This window comes from Gobius niger (genome assembly GCF_951799975.1).
Source record: "Gobius niger genome assembly, chromosome: 2".
NCBI lineage: Eukaryota > Metazoa > Chordata > Actinopteri > Gobiiformes > Gobiidae > Gobius > Gobius niger.
Window position 1 is genome coordinate 23,120,052 of NC_136853.1, and position 24,738 is coordinate 23,144,789.

General features: G+C 41.8%; 2 protein-coding genes across 9 annotated transcripts in view; one reads left to right on the top strand and one right to left on the bottom strand.

Annotated features, from left to right (window-relative positions):
• dab2ipb (DAB2 interacting protein b) overlaps positions 1-10,915 on the top strand; it is a 103,235-nt gene extending 92,320 nt beyond the window's left edge. For 7 of the 8 annotated variants that reach the window (XM_079581336.1, XM_079581337.1, XM_079581341.1 and 4 more), the window contains 6 exons: positions 395-582; positions 3,167-4,028; positions 6,827-6,964; positions 8,985-9,187; positions 9,651-9,738; positions 9,993-10,915. In XM_079581336.1, the coding sequence (XP_079437462.1) occupies positions 395-582; positions 3,167-4,028; positions 6,827-6,964; positions 8,985-9,187; positions 9,651-9,738; positions 9,993-10,160 (1,647 nt within the window). In that variant the 3' untranslated portion in view covers positions 10,161-10,915. The remainder of the gene's footprint in view (positions 1-394; positions 583-3,166; positions 4,029-6,826; positions 6,965-8,984; positions 9,188-9,650; positions 9,739-9,992) is intronic. The other variant, XM_079581338.1, reaches the window with a different exon arrangement.
• Positions 10,916-14,646: 3,731 nt separating this feature from the next.
• ttll11 (tubulin tyrosine ligase-like family, member 11) lies at positions 14,647-24,195 on the bottom strand. The gene is made up of 11 exons (XM_079551231.1): positions 24,069-24,195; positions 23,157-23,776; positions 21,836-21,935; positions 21,230-21,363; positions 20,574-20,864; positions 20,151-20,435; positions 19,975-20,070; positions 19,761-19,873; positions 17,187-17,414; positions 17,016-17,122; positions 14,647-15,648 (listed from the first exon to the last, which is right to left on the bottom strand). Exons 2-11 carry the CDS (start codon positions 23,646-23,648, stop codon positions 15,365-15,367), a joined length of 2,130 nt encoding a protein of 709 aa, XP_079407357.1. The 5' UTR covers positions 23,649-23,776; positions 24,069-24,195; the 3' UTR covers positions 14,647-15,364.
• Positions 24,196-24,738: the final 543 nt, after the last annotated feature.

Sequence of the window (24,738 nt, forward strand, 5' to 3'; positions counted from 1 at the left end):
TCACATTAGGATGTTTATTATGCAATACTCAATAATTCATTATTCCTTTACATAAATAGCGCACAGCCACTCACAATGGGAAATGTATTAATGGATTTCAGGGCTTTTACAGTAGCTCTGGTAGCAGATGGCTAACTGGTAGTAATGAGATAAAGGTCAGAAAGGCCAGGAAGTGTCCATCTGTTTAAAACCTGTTTTAATAATTCACAGATATTAGTTCACTATACTTATTTCATTTCATTATTCATTGCGATGCCTTTTCTGTGACGTGAATACTTGGCTTGTTTCAGGGGAAAAGCTTTTTTTAAAATATGCAAACACTGTTTTGGCACAAGACACAAATTAAGCACAATATTGGTGTTTTGAAATAATGGACTAAACGTTGTGTTGACAGAGTGCCACCTCCAAACTAGGACCTCTGCCCAGGATCCTACGAGAGGTGACCACTGCTCTGACAAACCCGTCCAGTTTGCAGATCACCCCGGGACAGTCCACTGAACATATGGGCTCCCCTCCGGGCGAAGCTGGCTGCAGCCTCTCCACAGGCCTGCAGAAGATGGTCATAGACAATGATCTCTCAGGGTAAGAGGCAACTGGGAATACATGTTTTTTTCTATGAAGAGCATTGATTAGCATCAACGGGGGCTGAATATATGATCACCATGTTTCATTCATTTATTCATCTGAGCAACAAAACAAAACATGACTCTGCATGTGGAAGTTCAAGGAATGCATGCAATATGTAAATAAATCCTATAAATCCCATACATAAAATTGTGACAGAAAAAAGCACATACATCTCTTTTAAACTGTATACTACAGTGAACCCAAGGATTTCTTTGTGCCATTCCCAAGCCTGGAAACAAAGGTTTCTGTTGGAGGGGCATGGTGCAAACACAAACACACAATGCTCAGCACTTTGGGAAGCAAATGATTTGCTGTGGATGTTTCAGAGGAAATCACCAAGAAGAAAGAAAAACATAAAACATACAAGTGCCTTCCATGGTTTTTAGTGTTGACTCGTATTAGGGCAGGTAGGTGAGGCTTTGACAAATAACTTGTTTACATGAACTATATTAAACCTTACTTATTCCCTTATCACCTGTGCTCATACTCCCCACCAAAGCACCAAAGTGACATTTGTAACCAGGAAGAGAAAGGGAGCAGAGGGAGCAGGCAAGCAAAAACAACAACAGAGGAACCCATCACAACGCATGTTCATATGGGAACGATTACCTGAGACACACACGGTCGGGGCAGCGAGGATCTAAATCAATATTACTAAAAATGTTATATCCCTATGTGGCCATCTAGAAACCCTCTTACAACAAGTTGATTACTTGTAGAGACATTATAGTGGCTTGTGTTTTATTATAGAAACTGAACAATGCTTGAGCCAAGACAAATTCTATTCTAAATTATTTCTTCTTGTCCAGCAAATGGCCACAAGGAAGAAAAAAGGCTAAAATAGACAGAGACAAGGTTAGGGAATGGAACAAATGAGAGACAAATGAAGGACAGGTAGAGAAAAGCTGCGAACAGTGAGGGGTGGGCCGACACATTCCACCAGACCAGACGATACACGAGAACGATACAAGATTTGGACATAATTTGCCATAATAAATAAAGGTGACATTTTATTTTCACAGTTTAATGAAAGCAAACCAATTGTCTTTGTTTTTTAAAGCCACAATAAGCTATTCTGTTTAGAGTTCTTTTCATCAGCACGTGTCAGCAGTGAAACCTGCTTGGCCAAAGTAAGTTAGAGAGGACCTATAGTACATTTGACAGAAAACTCTTGGCCCTTTTCCTCTCCATATGCCATTTTAGGTTCCTCTTAGAGGGCCAGGAATTCACCGCTCTTGTCGTCCACAAGCCGTTTTCTTTTGCTTTGGCCAAAACCCTAGGTTCATGGTCTGCGCGGCAGCAGCGGCAGCTTTCTGCTATTTCCGAGTTTGCTCCTGACATTCCACAACTGGCTGGTAAAAAACAACTTGGTTGCGAACTGCCTCTCTCATCCCCAGGTTGCCACTGTTCATTAGGGAATAGACTATGCTGATAGCTGCGGATCAACAGACTTGGAGGTGCAGGCGCTGCTCACAGCCGAGTCTAGTTTGCGGTTTGAGGAAATGGCTGCTGTTTGGCACCGAGGCGCCACCATGTTTTTGATGCTGTTCACTCCCTGTCACAATCCGGAGTTTTGATAGGATAAGACTATATTGATCTAACAATGGAGAAATCCACTTAAAGCTTAATTTTAGTTGGAGGATTCCATGTTTGTGTGGCCTTATTTTGACCTCTAAGTGCGTGGCGTGCCAGCACTCTACGGTGTAGCCTCACGTTAAAGCTCCTTTGTGACCTTTCTGATTCCTGAGCGACGGTTCAAACATATTATTTAGTATTTAGTGTATTTAGTCGGCTCTTTTCCCATGTCCTGTGGTTTACTCACCTCTTTACTATAGTTGACAGAAATACACGGCCTGATGCAGTTCCCCATGTCGTCTACAACTTCAGCTGAGGTTGCCCAGGCGTTCTTCTATCTATGGGTGTTGCGGTTTGAAGTTCCTTTGAGCTTGACCTCTTAAAGGGGCCCATAGTACACCTATGAGCTGTGGAACATGGTAGCTGGGAGCTTGGGGGGTTAAACTGCATCACTGCAGGATCACTGCATACAAACCACAAGCCGACAGACTGTGCAAGTGGTTTGTTCGTTCTTTAAAGGCTCCCTCTGCCCGTCTCTTATGGACTTTTGTGGACTTTAGCTGGGTGGACAGGCTGCCCAAAGACCTTATGCCTTATATTGTATCCAAATAAACGTGCCCTGTGTATCCCCAACCTCAGGCCCACGTTTGCGGCCTGGAAAACTCAAAAGCCCAGTGAGTTTATTGGATCCATTCGAGGAAAAACAAAATCCACACCGTCACTCGAAAAATCTTTGTGACATTTTCATCTCACGAGATCTTGACCCATCCATCGTGAGCTTGGTACTGTAGGTGAATTACAGCTGTGTTCTCTGTTTAGGAATACACTCTATTGGACTATTGATCTTAAGCTGCAAATGAAGCCTAATGCATCAACTACAGGCCTACAATGGCATTCAGTCTGTTGCTGTCATTCAAGAGTTTCATGCTATCTTTTTTTTTCTTTTTTTCCCGTTCTTTTTCAGATTGGTGGACTTCACTAGGTTACCATCGCCAACACCAGAAAATAAGGATCTATTCTTTGTGACAAGGAGCTCAGGGTTTCAACCCTCCCCAGCGCGAAGCTCAAGCTACTCGGAAACAAATGAGCCCGACTTGGGAATGGCCAATGGTAGCAAGAGCCTTTCAATGGTGGACCTCCAGGACCCCCGCATTCTAGAAAGTGGCCCAGGCCCCAGTTCCTCTGATGGTTTGGCTGAAGGTTCCAACGGCGTAAGCTGGACTACCAGAGCTCCACAGAACAACATTCCTGGAGGCCCCACACTGAGGAGGCCAGGCCAGAGCCCGACCACTCCTGTGACGGACAGTGCAAATGGACGTCCCGGGCAGCTCCTCGCACCCCTCTCTTTCCAAAACCCTGTCTACCAGATGGCTGCCTGTTTACCTGTTTCCCCGCGTGGCTTAACTGATTCTGGATCAGAATGCCACAGCTCTGTTAGCTCGCACAGCAACAACGAAGACCTCCCAGGAGCCAAGTTCATGACACAGGGGGTCGTGGGGTGTGGCAGCAGCGGGGATGAGTACAGCAGGCGCTCTGGGGAGTTCAACCGGCGGCAGATGTCCCTCAATGAAACACAGAGCCAGCCCACAGTCCCGAGGCAGAACAGCGCAGGCCCGCAGAGGAGGATAGACCAGCCACCTCCGCAGAGCATCACTAGAGGGCGCACTCCTCCTAACCTCCTCAACAGTGGCCCATATCCCAGGCCCTCATCTGGGACAATGATGACCTCTTCGCCCGACTGGCCCGCTGGAGCACGGTTACGGCAGCAGTCGTCCTCCTCCAAAGGGGACAGTCCTGAGACCAAGCACAGGCCACAGCACAAGCAGGTATGTTGTTTTTTTCATGAGCCTCTACTCTTTTGTGCCAAAGACTTGACCAATGAGACTAAATCTATATTAAACCAGGTCTAAAATTGGTTTGAACTGAATTGAACTGGTTGTTAGCCAGGTTTAAAAACGGACAAACCCCAACAGAAAATGCAGTACACAAGTTTAGTTGTTACAGATTACAAGTATGTCTTGTATGATTGATGATTAACATTAAGAACTAAACAAGACCTTGTGTACATTTACATTTTATATAGGATTTAGGATTTTTTTGTTTGTTTTTTAATACAATAAATTTAAAAAAAATCTAAAAGGAGTGGGCTGAAGTGTAACCTTGTCTAGTCCCTTTCCATTCAACATTTATAAAATTCATAGCTGCAAAAAAAGCTGGCACTTTTTCTACCGTCCTGCACAACCGAGAGCCGCAATATTTACTGTCACAATTTTTAGAACGTATATAAACAAATACACAATCATACGAGTCCAGTGACAGTAAACTCATATCCCCCCTTGAACTTTCCTTCTGCCATCTAAAAATATCTTAATACAGGTTGGTAAGATCATTTTTAGCTTTGAACATTATTGTTGTACTGAAATAGTTTAGATCCTTCAATCTGCCATATTCCTATACATACAGTTTTACATCCGAAAGGGCAGAGCATTTAAAGTACAAGGTGACAAGTTTCGTGTTTGGATCGCTCGACACATCCACATTTCTTTACATTGTACCAGCTTTTACTCACAATAAAACATAAAGTTTGTTTATGCTAGCTGGGAGCACATTTAGTTGGAAACAAAGCGAGCTTGTTAGGAAATTGACAAGATAATCTACGCATCGTGCGCTAATGAACTGTAGTCACTGTGCATGTAATAACAGTCATTTGCATACAGGCAGCTCTTCACTTCGCCACTGTTTTACTGGTCATCCTTAATGGGTTGAAGAAGGGGGTGCTGAGGGAAAAATTAGCATCTAATTAAGGAGAAGTATAAGCGCTCAAGTGCACAAAGGATGACTGTATCCAAGGACACGGCAGCAGGCTCCTGAATGACAGCGCTGGTGCAGTAAGTGCTTGGATCATTGTGAAGACATCACATAGTCACAGAGGGAGGTAGACCCTTAATTAGGCTAACGGTGCAAAAGTCAATCAGGTTTCCGCACATAATCACTGAATATCCATATACCGACCTGCTATGAAGATATTGCCAACAGAAACATGTCGTGTGACAGCTGCAAGGTTGGTCTCAATGTACCGTGTTTTCCGGACTCTTAAATCGCACTTTTTTCATATTTTGGCTGGTATTGCCATTTATACTCAGGTGTGACTTATATGTCAATATATATATATTTGTTATTTTCACACTGACGGCTGCTAGAGGGCAATCTAGGCTTATGTACCTGTATCTGTTACTCATGCACAGTTGTACAATGACAAAAAGCACTTACCGTATTTTCCGGACTATAAGTCACTCCGGAGAATAAGACGCACTAGTCAAACATTGCCTAATGAAGAAAAAACAACAGGCTGAATAGGCGTACGATATGCTAATGCACTGTTGACAAGCCTCTCCCATGTTTTCAAGCTGTCATCTGCGAACTCGTTCCTCTAGCTGTGGCCATCTAGCTTTTAGCCCGTGATTAGCTTGTTTTGTTTACTTCATTACAGTAACCTCCGCTTCTCTCTCACTCCAAACTTTCTTTCTGCTGCTCGATTAGCCTGCAGTGCCCTCTAGCGGCATGTGAAAAGTATTTAGATTTTTTTTAAAAGAAGGAACAAAATCACACATTAGTCACTAGTTTAAGACGCACCCCCAGCCAAACTATGAAAAAAAGTGCGACTTATAGTCCGGAAAATACGGTATTTACTGTACCACTGAAAATAAAAAAATAAAAACTATGTTTGGAGTGAAAACAAAAAATCGCAGGCTCAAAGCTCGATGGCTACAGTTAGAGGAACGAGCTTGAACAACGTGCTGCCGGGAGAGGCTTGTCAACAGTACAGTTACACCTGCAGCCAAGGCTGGTGCGACTTATATATGTTTTTTTTTTCCTTCTTCATTATGCATTTTTTGGCTGGTGCGACTTATAGTCTGGAAAATGCGGTATAAATTAACAATAGTCCAGCCTCAACAGTCCAGTGTTATATTTGTGGCGGTCCCACGCTTGGGTAAATATCGGGAGTAACATCAGTATTTGCCGCACTGCTACCAAGATATGTAAAGCATTGCACACAAGAAAAAATAAGTCAGTAATCTTTATACATGTGGCGCTTTTCCAAAATGCTTCACCATAAAAGATTTTTGTGAAAGAAATTGCAGTTGTGGAAAGACACCAGAAATGTCGGATTTCAATCCAAGAAGCAAAATGATCCGGCATCCATATTGACCTTCAGTTAAAAAAATAACATTAAGCATACTATTGTCTATTATACATTATATGACATATTTATTTTGGTTTATGCTCACATTCTCTTGGCACCTTTATTGAAAATTGTTTTATCAATTCACAGACACTAAAGCACACACCGGCTGCCATGTTCTCCGCCTGAAGCCTGTTTATGTCCCCAGTTCACACACCTCTGCATATTTACTATGTGGACACGAGCACATCTGTGTGTGTGTGTGTGTGTATGCGCGTGTTTGTGTGTGTGGGGGGGGAATCTCACCTCTTTTAGTTGGATTAGTTGGTGCATTTCAAGCTTTTTATTTCTGTTGTTGTGCTGTTATTGCCTTCCTGCTTCCCCCTCCCATCACTCTGCGCCCTGCTCATGTGCGTGTGTGTTGTGTTGGTTCCACTATAGGCCCCCTCCCCAGTGAACCCCAGTGCTCTGGACCGTACAGCAGCCTGGCTATTGAATATGAATGTGCACTATTTAGACCATGAGGGGATGGAGCCCGAGTTACTGAGAAACAGAGAGGATCTGACTCGGGTGGACAAGGTAACATGCCAATACAAACCCTTCTTTACCTGCCTTTAGATTAAATATATGTCATAACTTTTCTACCTTCTCCATGTTTCATGAGTCCCTCTTCCTCAGAATGCTTTCCTTTGTATCCTTCTCTTCTCAACACTTACACGTCTTCAAAGTGTTTTCGGCAAGTTGACAATGACAGCAGGGCACAGTGTTGACTAGACTGAGCATTATCAGAAGGTTTATTCATGGGTGTCTTTGTGCAACTTTCTGTTGACTATAAAAATCACAAAGTCTTTGCTATCAAAGGGTTTGAGTAATGAAAGTGTTTATTTAACTTCATACAATTTGACAAGAAAATGTCTGCTTTAAAGCAATATACAGTATCAGGTAGTCTGAATTTGAACAATACTGACGATAACAATGAAATATAATAGTTACTATTAGCCTGAGTTTGAGTTCATGACCACCAGCACCAAGCAACTATTTGATTCAAAAACAGCTCTATGTTAATTACTATAACCCTGAATGATTATGAATGGAGCATGGTGTCGTAGTTTAACCCAGGCAGGGTTACAAAACACTTTTCATAAGAACTGAAGACATGCCTGGGACTGTCAGATACGGGCTCTGGGACGACCCGGCACTGTTTTACAGTCGTGACCCGTAATAAAGTCAAATAAACTGTCATTATGCTGCTTTATATGTGTGCTTGCATTTGGCTGTGCTTCCCTCTCCCTCTGCCAAAACCTTTCACCCTCTGCTCAGATGTGACTGACTGCTACATTCTCCATATTTTTTCCAATCGTTCATAACAAATACGGACCTGCACACTCAGCGCATGAAGCAAGCAGCAGCAGCAGCCGTTAGGGACACCAAAAAAGGCAATAACTTGAGTCTTAACTAAACGTCTGCAGGCAAACATCATGCAGCTGTTTGCTCGTATGTCTCTAATAAGCTTCGGTTATATTACACTGCAGACTACAGGCTTTTGCAACACAAATACACTTGGAGTTGGACGTGAACAAAGTCAATTCCACATGAATCGATCACACTACGGGCCTTTAGCTTAGCATCTAAACCGCTAACACAGCTTTATAATGTCATGGATACACAACATTTACTGCTCAGTATTAACACATTGTATGTGGCATGCATATGTCACTTACCTTCTCTTTAGAGCTTTATTTTGACATGACTAACACTGACGCTTAGTGCTGTGCTTGTCAAGTTGACAATATTCTTGGTCTGATATTAAATCAGTTTGGCGATCCCTCCTTCATGTGTAACCTTGTTAGTAGCTCAGTTTGAAATTCCTTCTATAAACGGTAGATTCAGTACAAAGGGCTATTTTCATTTTCATTTATATTTTTCTGTTATATTGGTAATTTAATGACCATCTCCATTTTCCTTGACCATTGTAGCACCCAGTGATGCACAATGAAGACTTGTTTGGTGACTAAGGGAAGGCATTTTGGCATGTGTCAAAAACAACAAAAGCGCTGGAAAGTGCAAACGTATTTGGAAATGCTGCCCTTTTGACTCTGTTATTTTAATAGAAGCACAAAGAAAAAGTTAAGGCCCTTTAATATCAAGTGGCATGTTGACAGCCTCCTTTTAGCTCAGCAGGAGAGAATACAGTAAGAGAAAGAATACACCAGCAGCAAGGATCCAAAGCATTGTGTGAGCTTAAGGATAGGCCAGAGAACAAAACATGTCATTCACTGTTAGATTTGTCCACTGCAGTAAACAATGTTTTGGTGTATAATAGTATCTCACTGTTGACATTGATGCTGCAAATTCAATGACAATCTGCACTGCAGTTGCTCCCTTTCTTACGCAGAAAATAAAGTAATTTTTAAGAAATATAGGTCTCAATGAGATTCAAGGAGTTTATTCAATAATTGTGTCTTACAAAAGCTTCCTGCTTTTGACATATTCTATTTAAAATATATATAAACTACTAAACATTGTGTTCTTGCCATTTCATTAAAAACACAAATGGAAATTTACAGATGTGCTAAAGTTGAACACGGTCTTGTTTCAGTACCAGCAGGAGATTGCAGTGCTCCAGGAGAAGCTCAGAGCTTCTGTGCAGAAGTTGGAGGAGTATGAGGCACGGCTCAAAGGCCAGGACGAGCAGGCTCAGAAGGTTTTGATGGAGTACCAGAGTCGACTAGAGGAGTCTGAGGAGAGGCTGAGGAGACAGCAGGATGACAAGGACCTCCAGATGAAAAGCATCATTAGCAGGTAACAGAAATCTACAACATACCAACTATTCATAAACACTGATCATGTCAGGAATATGCAGCATTAGGCACCAATGCCATGTGCACTGAGGGGCTCTTTGGACACCCAGGAGGAATTTGCTCTAGTTATAAGATTATTCTATAGATACAACCTTTAAATCCCAAGAGCAGCCCCTCTTTTCTTGCCTTCTCACATCCAAGTGAGGATCAGTCTATTACAAAAATATAAGTGCTGCTTGTGAAGCTTAATAATGAGAGTGTTCTATACGCGTCCTATAAGCAGTCATTTGTGAGTTTCAGTCTGATGCTTGTCTATTTTTCATTTTATAAAAACATAATCAGTGCTCCTTGATAGACAATATCATTTTCCTATGTACTTTACTGTTAATGTCTACAATTTCCAAGCTCTGCAAGAGTACAGATCAATAGCTAGCTTTTTAAAAGTCGTTTTTCCTTTGCTGCAGGCTAATGTCGGTGGAGGAGGAGCTGAAGAAGGATCACTCAGACATGCAGGCAGTGGTAGACTCCAAACAAAAAATCATCGATGCACAGGTCAGTTCCACATCATGCTTTTGCACGTTACATTCAAGCACAGCTTTTTCTTCACGACTGTTGTGTGCGTCCTGTGCTTGGCGACTCAGAAATATTTTATTCATTTTCTATCAAGTTCTGTCTCTCTGCAACCGGCAAGATTTGTGGACTACGACTTTTTTTCCTACTTCTGTTTATGCCAGACTTCACAAATCAGTGATCCTATTTTTTGACTCAAACTTGAACTTCTTTTATATGTGTGTGTGTTTGTATAGGAAAAGCGTATCCAGTCTCTCGATGCGGCCAATGCGCGGCTAATGAGCGCCCTGACGCAGCTGAAGGAGCGCTACAGCATGCAAAGTCGGAACGGCATCTCCCCCACCAACCCCACCAAACTGCAGATCACGGAGAACGGAGAGTTTCGAAACAGCAGCAACTGTTAGTCATATGAATGCATGTGGGGTCGCATGCGTTAGAGACACTCCAGCGTTGGTGGGTTCCAAATTCCTGGAGTTTTATATTATGGATTTTGAAAGGGGCCAAAGCGAGAAACGGAGGTGGTACTTCACGACTGACAGATCACCAGACAGCCTTCAAGAGAGAGTTTTGTATATACAGCATAGTGCATCAAAAAACATGTGCGGATTCACACACACACACACTGGGACAAAACAGGACCCCGTCTGTTGGGACGAACCACTATTGATCTACAAAGATGCATGCCGGACCTGGTCGCCCCTAGCAACCCCTTCCTCTCTCTCTCTCCTCCATTTTACTGAAGTGGACTCAGCTCAAACGACGAAAACACGGATTATCTCTTTGTTATCTTAAGAGGATTACTGCTTTATTTTCTTTGTTTATTAAGGAACCAAATAGGATCTAATATTTCTTATCGGAAACTCTCTCCTAGTCACTTCTTGGGGGCAGGCCTTGGTGTACCTCTGCCCCGCCCACTCTTCTCTCTCACCCCCCATCCTGATCTAAAGCACTTTGTGAAGAAAAAGCTATTGGTACATGAAACGCCTTAAGAAACGCTCCTTGCTTTACCCAGAGTTATCTCCTCCTGCAAAAAAAAAGAGAAAAAAAGGCACAACTTATACTGTGGATTTGTAAAAATTTGGTTGTACACACCTAAAGTATATACTAAAGTCTCTGTGATAACTCTATAAAAGACTTTTATTATAGATGTATGCATTTTTCTTCTATAGAATATACACTCATATCGCTATATTTGATAACGTCAAATATAAAATGGCTCCCTTTATTTAGAAGTGAGGTGGTAGGGCAAATGCTTTTACTATTCCAATCAAAAGGTTTGCGGTGTGGAAGCGTGTATCGGAGCCCCGGGGAGAGGACGACGTCATCCATTCATGAAGACCATCGTCGCTTCATTCTTGCTTAGCCCTTTACAAAACAGAATGCAGCGTGTGTTTCGCAGAAATCTTAACAACTCCCTGGGGCTCGGCGCTGTTGGTAAGCATAAATTAAGAGCGTGGTGCTCTGTGCTCCAGCGGCTCCGAGCTTAAGACCATCCGCTCTCATACTTATACACTGGACTGGTGAGCCGCTCCTCCCATAGCCTCTGCTTTGTGAGTGTATAAAGATGCTTCCCGACTGTGATTCTTCTTGCTCGTTCTGTTCTTTTGATATAGATCCAACATAACATTCTCTTGACTACATGCAGGCCCTCCTCATATTGTTTCTCATGACTCATGCTATACATGCCTTTCAGTCATGTGACTTTTGTTGTTATGGCAGCCCTTTTGAATACCAAAGTAAAATTATGCAGTACTACATGTAACATGTAACAATATCTGTACTCAGGATATAAAATAAAGAAATTGACAGTGGCATTTTAACGCACTCGTAATCATTACTCAAGAAGATAAAACACGGCCCCAGAGACGCACGTTTATGTGAAGAAACCAGTGAGTCACTGTTTAAGATGGTAGCATGTTACCGGTTATCAGCTCCGACCTCTCCAAGAGGAGGCCCTGAACCACACTCCAAACCGTGGCTACAACATGTGACAGAGGTCAGAGCTGTTACTGTAGTATTTCCTCACACATGTGTTTATCATGTTGAAGCCATTGACAGTTGATTGATGACAGTTGCTATCCGGTAGCATGCTAACGTCTTGAGCAGCTTGACATAACAAACTGTAAAAATCACAGAGACAGGTTTTCTGTTTCCTCTTTGATGTTTTAGTCTTCAGAGTGTAGCAGGTCTTTAGTAAACCCTGCTGTAGCTCGACAGATGGAGCTGCTTCGTCTGTGCCACATCTGTTGGTTTCATCACATAAACGTGCGTCTCTGGGGCCGTGTTTTTACTGTTTTCTTCTTGAGCAATGATTACAAGTAAATAAAAATGCCACTGTCAATCAGTTATCTTTATCATTCTGAGTAGAGATATTGTTACATGTTGCATAATTCTACTTCGGTATCCAAAATGGCCGCCGGAACTATGCGTGATGTCATTGGAAACGCATGTATACTCCTCCTTTCTGAATGTGAAGATACAAACTCACACATGGTCTTACCTTGAGGTTTCATGTCGCTCAATAGCTAAGATTACAAAGCCCGTCAATATTTTTATTTCGTTTTTTTTTTTTAACTAAGTGAGGCTTTGCATGCTTTTTCATTGTTTTAGATCCGATAGCAGCGTGAGAATAATCACCTTTTTTTTTTTTTGTTGTTGCGAGATCGAACGCAGTGATGATGAACTAAAATGGCTTGCTGCAAACTTAATGTAGTAAATATGTATAAGATAAACAGAGTGTATCTTAGCGGCTGGACAGCTTTGAGATGGTGTAAATAAATAAATGCTGACACTATTTTTATGTAACGTTAACCAGAGCTTTTTGTAAATGTTTTTGTCCTAAAAACTGCTGTTACCATTATGGATATTGTAAATAAATAGCTCAGTCGGTTGTCTGCTCTCACTGGGTAGAACTGTATTTAGTCAGCCTCTCTATGTCCTCCCTGTTCAGTCTGTCGGCACTTTCTATGATTATTACTAGGCCAAAAAAGAAAACAAAACAAAAAAAAAAGAAGAAAACCTGATAAAATTCTTGTGATTTGCGTTTTCAAGTTGAAAGGAAAGTTTCGATGGTCCGAGGGACTTCAGTTTCTGTGAGATTCGCAAGCACAATCCTCTTTTACTCTAGCTCTATGCACTTTTCTGTTCAGTAGTTGAAGTGGTTTGCAGCACAGCACATAGACATGCTGCTGTGACTGTACAAAATATATATCATTGAGAGATATAAACTGGCAACAATATTTTCCACCAATTATAGATGCATATTAAAAAAGTGAATATTTTAGAAGTGTAATTTTATTATATTGTGTATCTTCAGAACAATGCACCCATTTTTTTTATTTTAATGATATTTTTAATCCTCCAGCCAGGTGATTCTGACCTCGCCTCAGCGGCATTTAAGGATGGGTCAAATGTAGAGGACAATTTTCCTTATGGGGATCATCAAAGTATTTCTGCTCCAAAACAACTGCAGTGAATTATGGTCTGTTTCACACATGAGCCCTCCACGTGATGTCAGATGTTTGAAGAATCCTGATGGGGGTGCATGTGTTAAAATGACTTATTTCCAACTCGATATTTGACATTCATTTGGCGCCCCCTTAAGTGTTTGCTGAAAACCATACGATGACCCAACAAATTAAACAATAGTCTCAAATGTATGTTTTCTATTATCTTGTAGAAATTACTTTTGTAAGTATGTTGAGTATAGTATTTGCTGGAGTCTGCTTCCTTTGGCAACCGTGACAAAACAATAATGTACAGAGGAAGTTGTGTTGACAAAATGTGGCTGTGCAATTTATGTACATTTGCAACTAGACCTATTAAAGTTTTATTTAGCTATTTTAAAGCTCAGCTGATTGCTCTTGTTTTTCCTTTGACACTCATGAAATGTAAATGACGCTCTAGTTTGAGTGGAGGCAAAGATGAGTCACATGTTCATTAAATCCTCAAGCAGGCCTAGATAGACGGCAGGCTGTGAGAGACCATATGTTCAAGATGGGGATACGAAGGCATCGAGGAGCAAGTGAGACTGGTTCAGGCTTGACCTACATTCGCCGTGATTGTTATACGCAACACTGAGGAGTGGGAGAAATCATGTGCATCTCCCTTGTATTGCTATCATTTATGGCGATGAACAATTTGATGTATATGGCCATAGAAATGTGTTTGCATAGGTTTGCTCCTCATGGGGTTCCAGAGCAGCATCGAACACAAGGTCAAATGCAGAGGACACATTTCCCAATGGGGACAATAAAGTCAACATTAAAGCAGTACTAAGTAACTCCTGCCCCTAGAGGCCATAAACGCCACTGCAGGTGTCGTAGCATGTTGCGTTTTTTTACTCATTAAATTGTCCGTGAGAGTAAATACTACGCTGACAGAAAAGACAAAGGGACAGAGGGATATTGTTCATCCAATTACACAATGGAGATCTTTTTTATTCACTCAAACTTGGCTGTAAATACTGTACAAGTGGCGCTAGCCCGCAGTTAGCTTTGCCCATTAGCCTGTTAGCTGCTTCTTTGGGATTCCAGTGTATATTGGTGACCCGGAGGCAGGGAAGTTGCAAGGGTGGTTTTCTAGCCAGAGACACCAGGGGTAGATAAAAGACCCCCCAATCATCCCACTTGTATCACCCCCAGAAGGACGACGAAAAGGATTTATCAAAGGTCAACAAGTTACCTAGTGCTGCTTTAACGTGGAATTAAAGTTAAGTTTGCTCTTCAAAAGTTGTACCACCAACCAAAACTTGACCTCAACACCAGCCAACAAGCCAAATCCTGGTAAAAAAAAGAAAAACTTTAACTCTCGCCAACTACTTTAGCTAGTTACATGTTAAAAATGTGTGTGTTGGTTTCGGCGTGACAATTAATTGTGAGCGTCATAAAGTTTTATTAAATACATATGCCATTTATAGTTTATTACAGTGTTTCAAGATTAAGTCTTGCATTACTACAATGTGAACGGCAAAAGTATTTGTATAACAGATATAATATATACCATATTAAGCGTAAATACCCCAGTGTGATCCAGACTGATCATTATATGTAGAAAATAATGCACCATGCGTTTGCTGCTCAAGTTATTTGCTAATGGCAACTTAGTTCCGTCCATCACTTGAAGGTAGGAGGCTGCCTGACGGGAAAAGCTGCTGAATTGACAGCGGATAAGTGGCCTTTTCCATTTGAATACTTATTCACTTCGCTCACCGCTAATAGGCTTAAGGGGCTGTGATGCACAGCTGAGCCGCTGATTGTAAGGAGGCTTTCCCAGTATAACTAATAACAAAAATCGAGACACAATACTCAAATCACTCGCACCTACATTCAACATGTGCAAACAGAACTTAGTGCAAATTCAAAATAAAACCACATCCTTAACTCTTAGTGTTTAATAAATGCCGGTGGTAAAGCTAATTATTTCAATCAGGAAAGTGGAAGTGTTTGCACAAATTGGAAGCTATTAGCTGCCATCAAAATCAGTTGCAGTATCCAACAGTTATGCCTTCATATATGATCTCGTGCTCACTGCTCCATCATCCCTGTAATACTAAACATCAGATCCCCACAATCCCCATCATCTCTCAGCGCTGGTTAAAGGCAGTCCCTCAGTTATCAGTGGCGACTCTGAGAGGGCGGGCTTTCAGTCTGTAGTGGAGTCTCTGGTCCTGGCTCGTGGCTCGCCTCAGAGGAGCAGGAGACAGTGGTGCAACATGAGTCCTGTTGCCTCCTGAAGGTGTGCGGCTGCAGCTCACAGAGCGCCGCTCCTCCCATAAGCTCTGTGCCTCGCACTGCTCCAGCAAGGCCAGCACCTGCTGCCGCTGGCCCAGAGACTTAAACCTGCGAGCAGCCAGAGAGAAGAAGGCCTCCACAAACGCCTGCAGACCCATGCCTGGAAGCACATGGTACACTGGCCTATAATAAGGATTTATGACTCTGTTACTTGTTAGCTCAGCATTCTGAACACACTGGCTCCTGATTGTCCAAAAAACAGTACATCATCCAGTACATATTTCACATGAACACGAACTATTCAAGTTGCATGAACTATTTGTTATATTATTTTTATTTTGGTGGGAATATACATCTGGTTAAGGGGGGAAAAAAGTACATCCTTTTATACCTTTAAAATATCAAGTGGAAGGAAGTGCGGATTATTTTATTGTAATGTTCTTAATCACATTTCATGATTATGTATATTCATTTGAATACATATTTAAAATCAGTATTATTGTGTAGCTATTGTCATGAAAATATGTGTCAAATAGACATGTAGTGGACGGTCTTTCAGATCAGAGAAAAAGTATATACATAAAGAAACTCCTGAATTAATCTGCTAACCACAGACTGGCAATAATGCATCTCTAAATATAAAATCTGTGCCATAAACTAGGGCTTATATATCCCACAGTCCTCCTCACATCGGGCACGCGGGGTGAGCCTCATCCTTCGAGCCACGCCCCAGCTGATCAGCTGATGATTGTGTGTATGTAAATAAACACGGTGATGTGACTGGTTTAAGAATCATTTATTCTATAAGTTACTGGTCCGTTAAGACCGTTTTTGCTGTGTTTCTGAGCATGTGTTGAATCAAATTTAAACAATTTTTCTACATTTTACATTGCTTTCATTTCCTCACAATGGTCAGAGATAGAATTAAAGTCGTAACATTGTGAACAGGCTATTTAGGACAAACGGCTTGCTTTCCACAGGTAGGCCTGCTTTCCTCCACATTAGAGAGACCATAGAGACTATTATATATATTTAAAAAAATAACTCTTATAAGATGTATTTAAATTGTTTTATCAAAGGGAGACACTGCAGGCAAAATTTTTAGCGATCTTTCTTGGGGCCACTTTGATCTCACATGCTTTTCACTTGGAAAGTGGTGTACAAAGGTGTACACAATACACTGTTTTCTTATTACACTGAATAAGCTTTACTGCAGATTTATGGGGGACTGCCACTACAGTTTATGAGAATTATTTCAGTTTACACACAGATAGATTATATGATTATATTAACAGATGATGTCTTATAAAACACATTTCCACTCTGCCTGCAGTGTCTCGCAGGCGAAGTCTGATCCCCTATCATGGCTTTTATTATCGATGGCTGTTTTGCACTGTGTTTTAATGTTTTTGATATTAATTGGAGCAGCAGCAACTGATGAATTTCCCATGTGGATTAATTAAGTATTCTGATCCTGATCTAGACTGAAGCACTTTGTTTTACTGTGAAAATGGTTGAGCGTGTTACCAGCTTCTCTGGAGTCGGCCATTGTTCCTGCCCAACGTCGTGTGATGTCAATGTAGAGAATGTCAACTGAAGCCATTGAGAAACTGCTGTGGGTCAGTTTGCAGCTCCTGTGTGAAATTCAACATTTGTAAGTGCGGTCCCGTTGTTAGAGAGTTTATCAGATAGTCTTACCTGATAAATGTCCTGAAGGCTGTAGGGCCCAGACGCATGTTGCCTTTGACCCCGAGGAAGCGAATGAAGAGAGCTGCAATTCGCTCCACCAGCCGCAGGTAGTTGAACTGTTTGGTGTATTTGGGATAGACCTGTTTGAGACACAGAGAGGGCAGGGCTTCTTCTGTACTGGATGCTTTGGGATCGGCCTCCTCTTCAGAAGGATCTGCTTCAGGCCTGGGCAGCGCTCTGCGGTTACACAGCACACAGACACTTCAGCACATTTACAGTGTTGTCTATTGTCCCGAGGCCCGAAACATGGGCTTCAGGAAAACCCATAAGCTCACAGATACAGCCACATGTGCTTTTGCCACCTTCAGTGCAGGGCGCAGCATCTGAAGGGAATGAATGCACTGATCAGCCGCATATGGGCTTGGGAAAGGACAGCAAAAAGTATTGTGTAGGAGACATAAAACTGACCTCCACTGGCTTTTTATCACATCAGCAGCTTTAACTACACAGCAGCAATGATAGCTGGACAAAAGTATTCTTTAAATCTTTGAGGCTCAGGTTGTTGGCCTCATTCTTTGGCCGGTCAGGTGCCGACTTTTCTAAAAATAAATTAAAGGTAGTTAATGAGACAAATTCTAAGAGTTATAATTATGATAAAAATTAAGGGACTAAAAGGATCTGAGCTTCCAGTGAGAGCTTAATGTCATTTAAATTCCACGCCTAATGAACAAGTTTGGCACTTTGTTCATGTTCAAGCTCCGTCTAGCAGCGCAATATGAGTAAATGTTTAACACAAAGAAACTAATGTCAAGTTCACTCATTTTAGATTTAGTCGACAACTTGCATCTAAATCTAATAGAAATAGAATCGTTTGAATAAATTGTTACAAACTAAAACCACATTAGAATATCTTATCAAAATGCACACTGTACTAAATTATGATAACTTGAAATGTATCTATTCATTCTGTACAATCATATCATGTGTATTTGAGTTTAGAGTAGACCGGTGGAAGATCAGGGATCTTGAAACAAACGTAAACAAATACAGCCGTATATACAGCCAAAACTTCATGTGGCAAGTTCACTTGGACTTGCTTCTTTACAATCAGCGAGCTGGGCGTTAACATAGGTGCAGTTATTTTATTATTATATTTTATTTATTAATATAACATAATGTAATAAAGAGAGGTGTCATGTAAGTTAAGAAACACACACGAGCCGATTTGAAGTGAAGTGTTCGAAGGCGAGTGTGACTAAACAAGGCCGAGGCTAAACGGAGAAATCAAAGCCTCACTCGAGCTGTGTGTCAAGGTGTGCACCACTTGGAGAAAAGTCCTGTGACGGACAATATGCCATTTTGTATCATATCGTGGAACACACAGTGAGCAGAAGCGAGCAGCAGGGGGCGCCAGCTCAACAATAGACTCATTTTGTCATCTAGATTTACCATACACTCAATGACTGTCACAAGCCGCAAGAACAAGGGCTTTGTCAATATTTCATTCATATCTTGATCAGTGATGTCATTTTGAGATTGCTGTACCACTGACCGGCACAATCAGGGAAAAGCGTCACACGTCTGGAGGGATCATCTGTTCACTAGTTTTTAGTAGTAGGGTAAACCGGAGTACCCGGAGGAAACCTACGCAAACACGGGGAGAACATGCAAACTCCACACAGAAAGGCCCCGTATCTAATACATAACTGTCTGCAGATACAGATTCATTAATGTGCTGCTGATTAAAGCTCAGGCCACAGCGATCGATTATTTTGCGGTGGCTGCACCAAAACTATGGAATGAGCTTCCCAAGCACATTAGACTAGGCTTAGGCTTCTTCAGTGCCCGTTTTTAAATCGGTTCTTAAAACGCACTTGTTCACTTTGGCTTTTAACACAGCCTGAGATTTTGACATTTTATCAGATATTATTTCATTTGTATTTGACGCACCTTTTGTATTGTATTTCATGTTATTTTTTAGCATTATAAATAAAGTTGCCATTGCCATTTTAAAACATCACTGGTCAAGAACACTGAATTATGTCTGGGACAGAAAACCTCCTTATTATTTTTCCGTTATCTAAAGAGCACAGCAAATCACACAGCCGAAAAGATGGAGAGGGAGGGAGGAAGAGAAATACTTTTGTCATGGAAGAAAAACTGTCTGAGAGGAAGAACTTAAACCCAATAGTAGAGGATTTATAACCAGCCGTCACTCGGGCTGCTGCTCAGGCAGACTGCCTCACGCCATCAGACTTATACAGTCCTGTGTGCATTATTGCCAGGACTCCAAGTCATTTTCATTTTTTCCATTTAACAGGCTTAAAAAGAGCTGCTGAGAATTGAGAAGATGGGTTTAAAGAGGGGTGGCTGAGCGTGATACAGTGGGTTTAGGAAGTTTTCAGACCTCATTTAATTATTTCTATTTCAAGTCTAAGTTTGTGGTAAACTCCGAGCTTTGCCCATAATACAGGAAGGGACAAGTTCAAAATGAAGTACAATAATTAGAACAGTTTCAGTGTCAAATTTCAACAGGAATAAAGCTGGGCATGTTTGTGTGGACGCTGATGTGTGTGACTTTACATTGACTGGTTCTTGCGGCTGGGATCCATAAGGCGCAGCGTGTCCCTGATCACATTCACTTTCACATCCTCATCCACAGGACTGGGAACATATTCGAAAACACCTGCTGCAACCTGGACCAAGCAAAGGCCAAGCAGGTAATATTAGGAACTCTAAGAGAGAATGCCAAATTAAAGAATAACTAGACTTTTGAGTGATGTTGTGCAACTCTTACCTCCTGCTCGTGCTCAATCCTCATGCTTGGATTGGAGTTCACTTCTAACAGAATTGGCTTCAGGTTCTTCATGAGAAGAATATCAAAACCTAAAATCTAAAATAGATTTTAAAACATTAAGGCGTCTCGTTGTGGTACAGGACTGACTAGGCAAAACAGAGAAAAGGAAAACCAACCTGAAAACAAGTAGGTCCTGGTTTTCCTGGTGGTATTTCAGCCTGATAGTAGACCTTGAGTTCAGGCACCACAGCAATAACCGTCTTAATAACTAACGCAATAATGTCTGACCATACTTTCTTAATGTCCACTCCTTTAGCTGCAAGCCTGTACAGCACACTGGACAGAGTGCGCTTGCTGCCCGTGCTCTGACTGTCTGAGTGGACAAAGTTGCCACTGTGAACATTGAGAGAGTAATTTGTAAGATGCATGAAGACATGGCTCAAATTCTTCTGGCTTGGCTCCTGTCAAATGTAAGGAGACATTCATCAATAGAGTCATAAAGAGCAGGAGGGTACATTTTTAAAGGACAAGGCAAGGAATGCTTGAGAAAGTACTTGAGTGACTTGAGAAATACTACTAAAGGTGGAAGGGGGTTTTACCTGGTAGGGTTCTGTGCAAAACCGAGTCAGCCCTTCCTTGGCAATGTAGATCTCTAGAGGCTCTAGAGACTTGATGAGCACATAGAGGCGAATGTCAAACTTCAGCTTGTCGATGAGTAATGGCTTATGGATGTACTCCTGGACAACACCTTGTTTGGCCTGTGAGCCAGCAACGAGCTTCAGGTCACTGGGGTCACGGATGAGGTAGATACCGTCTCCCTGAGAGCCCCCGTCTGGTTTAACTATGAATGTGTGGTTGGCCGATGCATCGTTCTCCTTCACCATGCAAATCTGCAGAAGGCATAACATTCAATACAGCAAAGGCAGAGTGACATGACATGCAAGACAACATACAATGAGATTATGATGCCATCTACTGGACACATCTTTTTATTGTATTTTATGTAGCTCTTGGAACCACAACAAAACATGAATTTGTGATCTAGTAATATTCCAGATTCAAGAGACGCACACGACAAACATGCCGTTAGCCACTTCGTACAAGTTAATGTATGTTATATTCTCTACATTTGTTACATTTTTTTCATGAAACAAAAGACAAAATTCAGAAGTAATTCGTCCACAGATAAATACTTAAATTGTCATTAAATTGCCTCTGAACGTAAATGTCTGGGCTTTCTCTTCATTGTGATTACCTGTGTAGTGAACTGCTGGTACTCTTGAGGTAATATCCATGAACGTGGATAGAAGTCATACTCTTCTGGAAACAGCTCCTGCATAGTACGCACTGCACGGCTCATATTGATTTTCCGCAGCATTTCAACCATCCCTGTGTTTGAAAGTTAATGACAATCAAACATTAAACACATTATCTTGTAAGACACTGCTTCTCAAACCTATCACACAAAGTACCACCCAAGAAAAGTTACCGCTGTCAGTACTATCAGATCTAAATCAGGAAATAAGGACTTTATTTGGAATTCAACTTTCACAGACATGGTCACAAAGGGATGGTGCGTACTGTATGTAACCACACCGGCCTTTTGGGGCAGACTGACAGAAGTGTGGCTGCACTCATCTGTGCCCACGGACACTCTGACCACTCATTCATTCACTCACTCATTCGCTCACTCATTCACTCACATCATTCATCCTGGCCAATTGTACATGGTTGAGTGGTAGGGGAGACGAGAGCACCCATAGGAAAACCTGTGCCGGAACCCGGAACCTTCTAGCTATGAAGCCCGAGCCACCACTGTGCCACCCATGTGCTCATGTACCAGTTTACGCCAGAAATTCACCTGGAAACTTGTTGACTTGTCCAGAGACAATATTTTCATTATCGTGGAAAGACACACCATGCCAATAGATGTCACAGGCAGCTCGTCGTCCCGCAGGAAACTGGTAAAAAAAAGAAAATCAGAGAAACCATAATATCAGTGCTTGTCATTTGATGATCCTTTTGCATGTCTCAGGTTTTTATCCTCACTCCAAGAAATGGAACGCCGTGTGTGTGTGTGTGTGTGTGTGTGTGTGTGTGTGTGTGTGTGTGTGTGTGTGTGTGTGTGTGTGTGTGTGTGTGTGTGTGTGTGTGTGTGTGTGTGTGTGTGTGTGTGTGTGTGTGTGTGTGTGTGTGCGTGTAGCGTGCGAAGCTGCTGGATCAAGAGTGGATTGCTGCTTTGCAATATCATGACATGTTTTTTGTTGTTGTTGTTGTTGAGTATAATCTCAAAAAACAACATCCTAGCAATTACAAAACTTTGCATGCATTTCTGAAAGAGCCTTTTCACTGGTTTAAGAAGACAACACAACATTACACCATGTTTTGCCTCTCTAATACTGGTTGATTTACAATTTTAAACAAATCACAGACCCATTAACCCCCTTACGAGCTCCCCCACAAGCTTAGATCCTCATGGAGGTCCTGGTTAGCTGTTCTTAAGTCGAGGCAAAGAGCTTTTGAGCCCTTCAGGCCTGGGCTCCTCCTTGGAATGACCTAGCTGAGGAGAATAGGCTGGCACCATTAGTATCTTTAAAAGACACTTTTATAGAAGGACTTTTAATAACTATTGGGGTTTTGCAAAAAAATCATGTTTTTATGTCATGTGTGCAAATTCTGCCTCCAAGCAACAAACATGAGGGTTTGGCGTCAGTGTATTCACAGGCAATATTCTGCATTTGACTTCCCTTACCTCATGGCTTTGACCTGCTTTACTCCTTATGCATAATGTAGACCAAGGTAATAATAGCGGAGGGCAGGTATTAATTGCATTCATGCAACCCACTCGACCGGGTGGAGTTTGTGGCTGAGGCAGATCAATTAGCTTTGCACATACATTATTTAAGTTCTGGGGTCTTTATACTGAGCAACTTTAATCTGACCTAAAATATCCTACACCTTCTTCATGCAGTTCGTTAATAATAATAATAATAATAATAATAATAATAATAATAATAATAGTAATAATAATAATAGTAATAATAGTAATACTAATAATAATACATGCTGTACTATGCACACCTAAAATAGGAATATTAGTTAACATGAGTGTGTTTTACGTCTTCATTTCAAATGCCCTTGTATTGAATAATACGAGGGCCACTGTATGACTTCTGACATACCTCTTTCCATTTGAGCTGCTTGATACTGATCTTGAGAGCCTCCAGTGATGTTTTGGCTTTGGAGGTGTCCACAGTCACAGGCTTCTTCTTCCGTGGAAGTTTAACTCCATTATCAAGTGTGTCTTGGTTCATTTTGGAACGGGGGTTGTTCATATTGTTTCCATTGGCCTCAGGCCTGCCCTGGAGTACTTTATCTGATCCTCTGATATCAAGAGCTCTCTCATAGTACTCCTGTCTCTTCACGTTTCTCCCAGAGTTACTGCTGTGAAAAGCCCTGTCTGTGAACTGTTTAACTGTGGGATTTCTGTCCTCTTTGGCTGGGTTTCCACGACTTCTGCTTCTGTTTCTACCAGTGCTGGCGTCGTTAGCATCTCTTCCTGTTACGGGGATGCTGGGAGCGTCTGGAGACACAGACGCTGAAGGAGAAGACCCAGGCGCCTGCTCTTCGGAGTCCGCACCCTCCTTCTCTGCATCCTGGACCAGCGATTTCATTTGCTTGATCTGAAGCTCTACTTTAGCATGACACAGTCATTCATGTCGGGACCGCTGACTGAGCTCCGCAGGGCACGGTGGATGGAACCAGTGCAATAATCCGATGCCGGGTGCAAGCTAATGCTGTTCTGCAGAAACACAACAGGTATTACATGGCTTTATGAACAACAAAATAATGTTGCTGTGAAATAAAACTGTGTGAAAGACAAAGGAGTCACTTCACTGATATCGGCATCAGGCTAAAACAGAGCTTATGATTTTTAGATTGCCGTCGGTCACAGACAGCTGACAGCTAGCGTTAGCCGCTAGCTGAACCTGACTGTGCTTTAACAAGCTCCGCTGGAAGAGCCAACGCTCTGACATAATAACAGCCTACAACACACTAGCAGAACGTTCAAACAATGACAGAGCTGAACTTACGGCATTTTTAACTTCCAAAACGACCGGGGCGTGTCGGTGCCCGGGATTACCGCAGTCCCGAGGTCCTCTCGCCCTGTGTTGTTGTTCTGCGGCAGCTCAGCAACAGAGCGCACGCCATCTGATGCTGCGTTTCAGGCCCGCGGAATCGCCTCGATCGGCTACAGGCGGTTCAATCAATAGGATGGGATCAAATGTTATAGCTATACATCACATTTATATAGTCCAACACTAAAACGATTTTTATTTTATTTTTTACTTTATGCAAAGCTAATACTTTTTTAGGACACATTTTAAAGCATAAAATGTTTCCTCAACCGTCCCTGAACTACTCGCACAGGCAGTTCGTAATCTAATCTCGTGCTACTGTTGCAATAGTTGCTTAGCTATTTTTAATTTCCAGTGATAGACTTGAGAAAGGAAAAGCCCACACCTCATCCTTCATGCAGGCTTCACAAGATACCCCAGAGTGACATGTCATGTGTCATTGTCAGCCAGGACATGAAGAGTTCTCTTTCTTACGGATCCCCATTCCTGCAGCAATCTTCCTGGGCGTTAATGCTTTTAGTGACTACTCAAATTGTTTTGTGCAAAGATACCATACAATGGTGGCCCACAATCTAAAATTGTTATTAAAACAAACAATATCTTTTTTTTTTTTTTTTGTATTGCG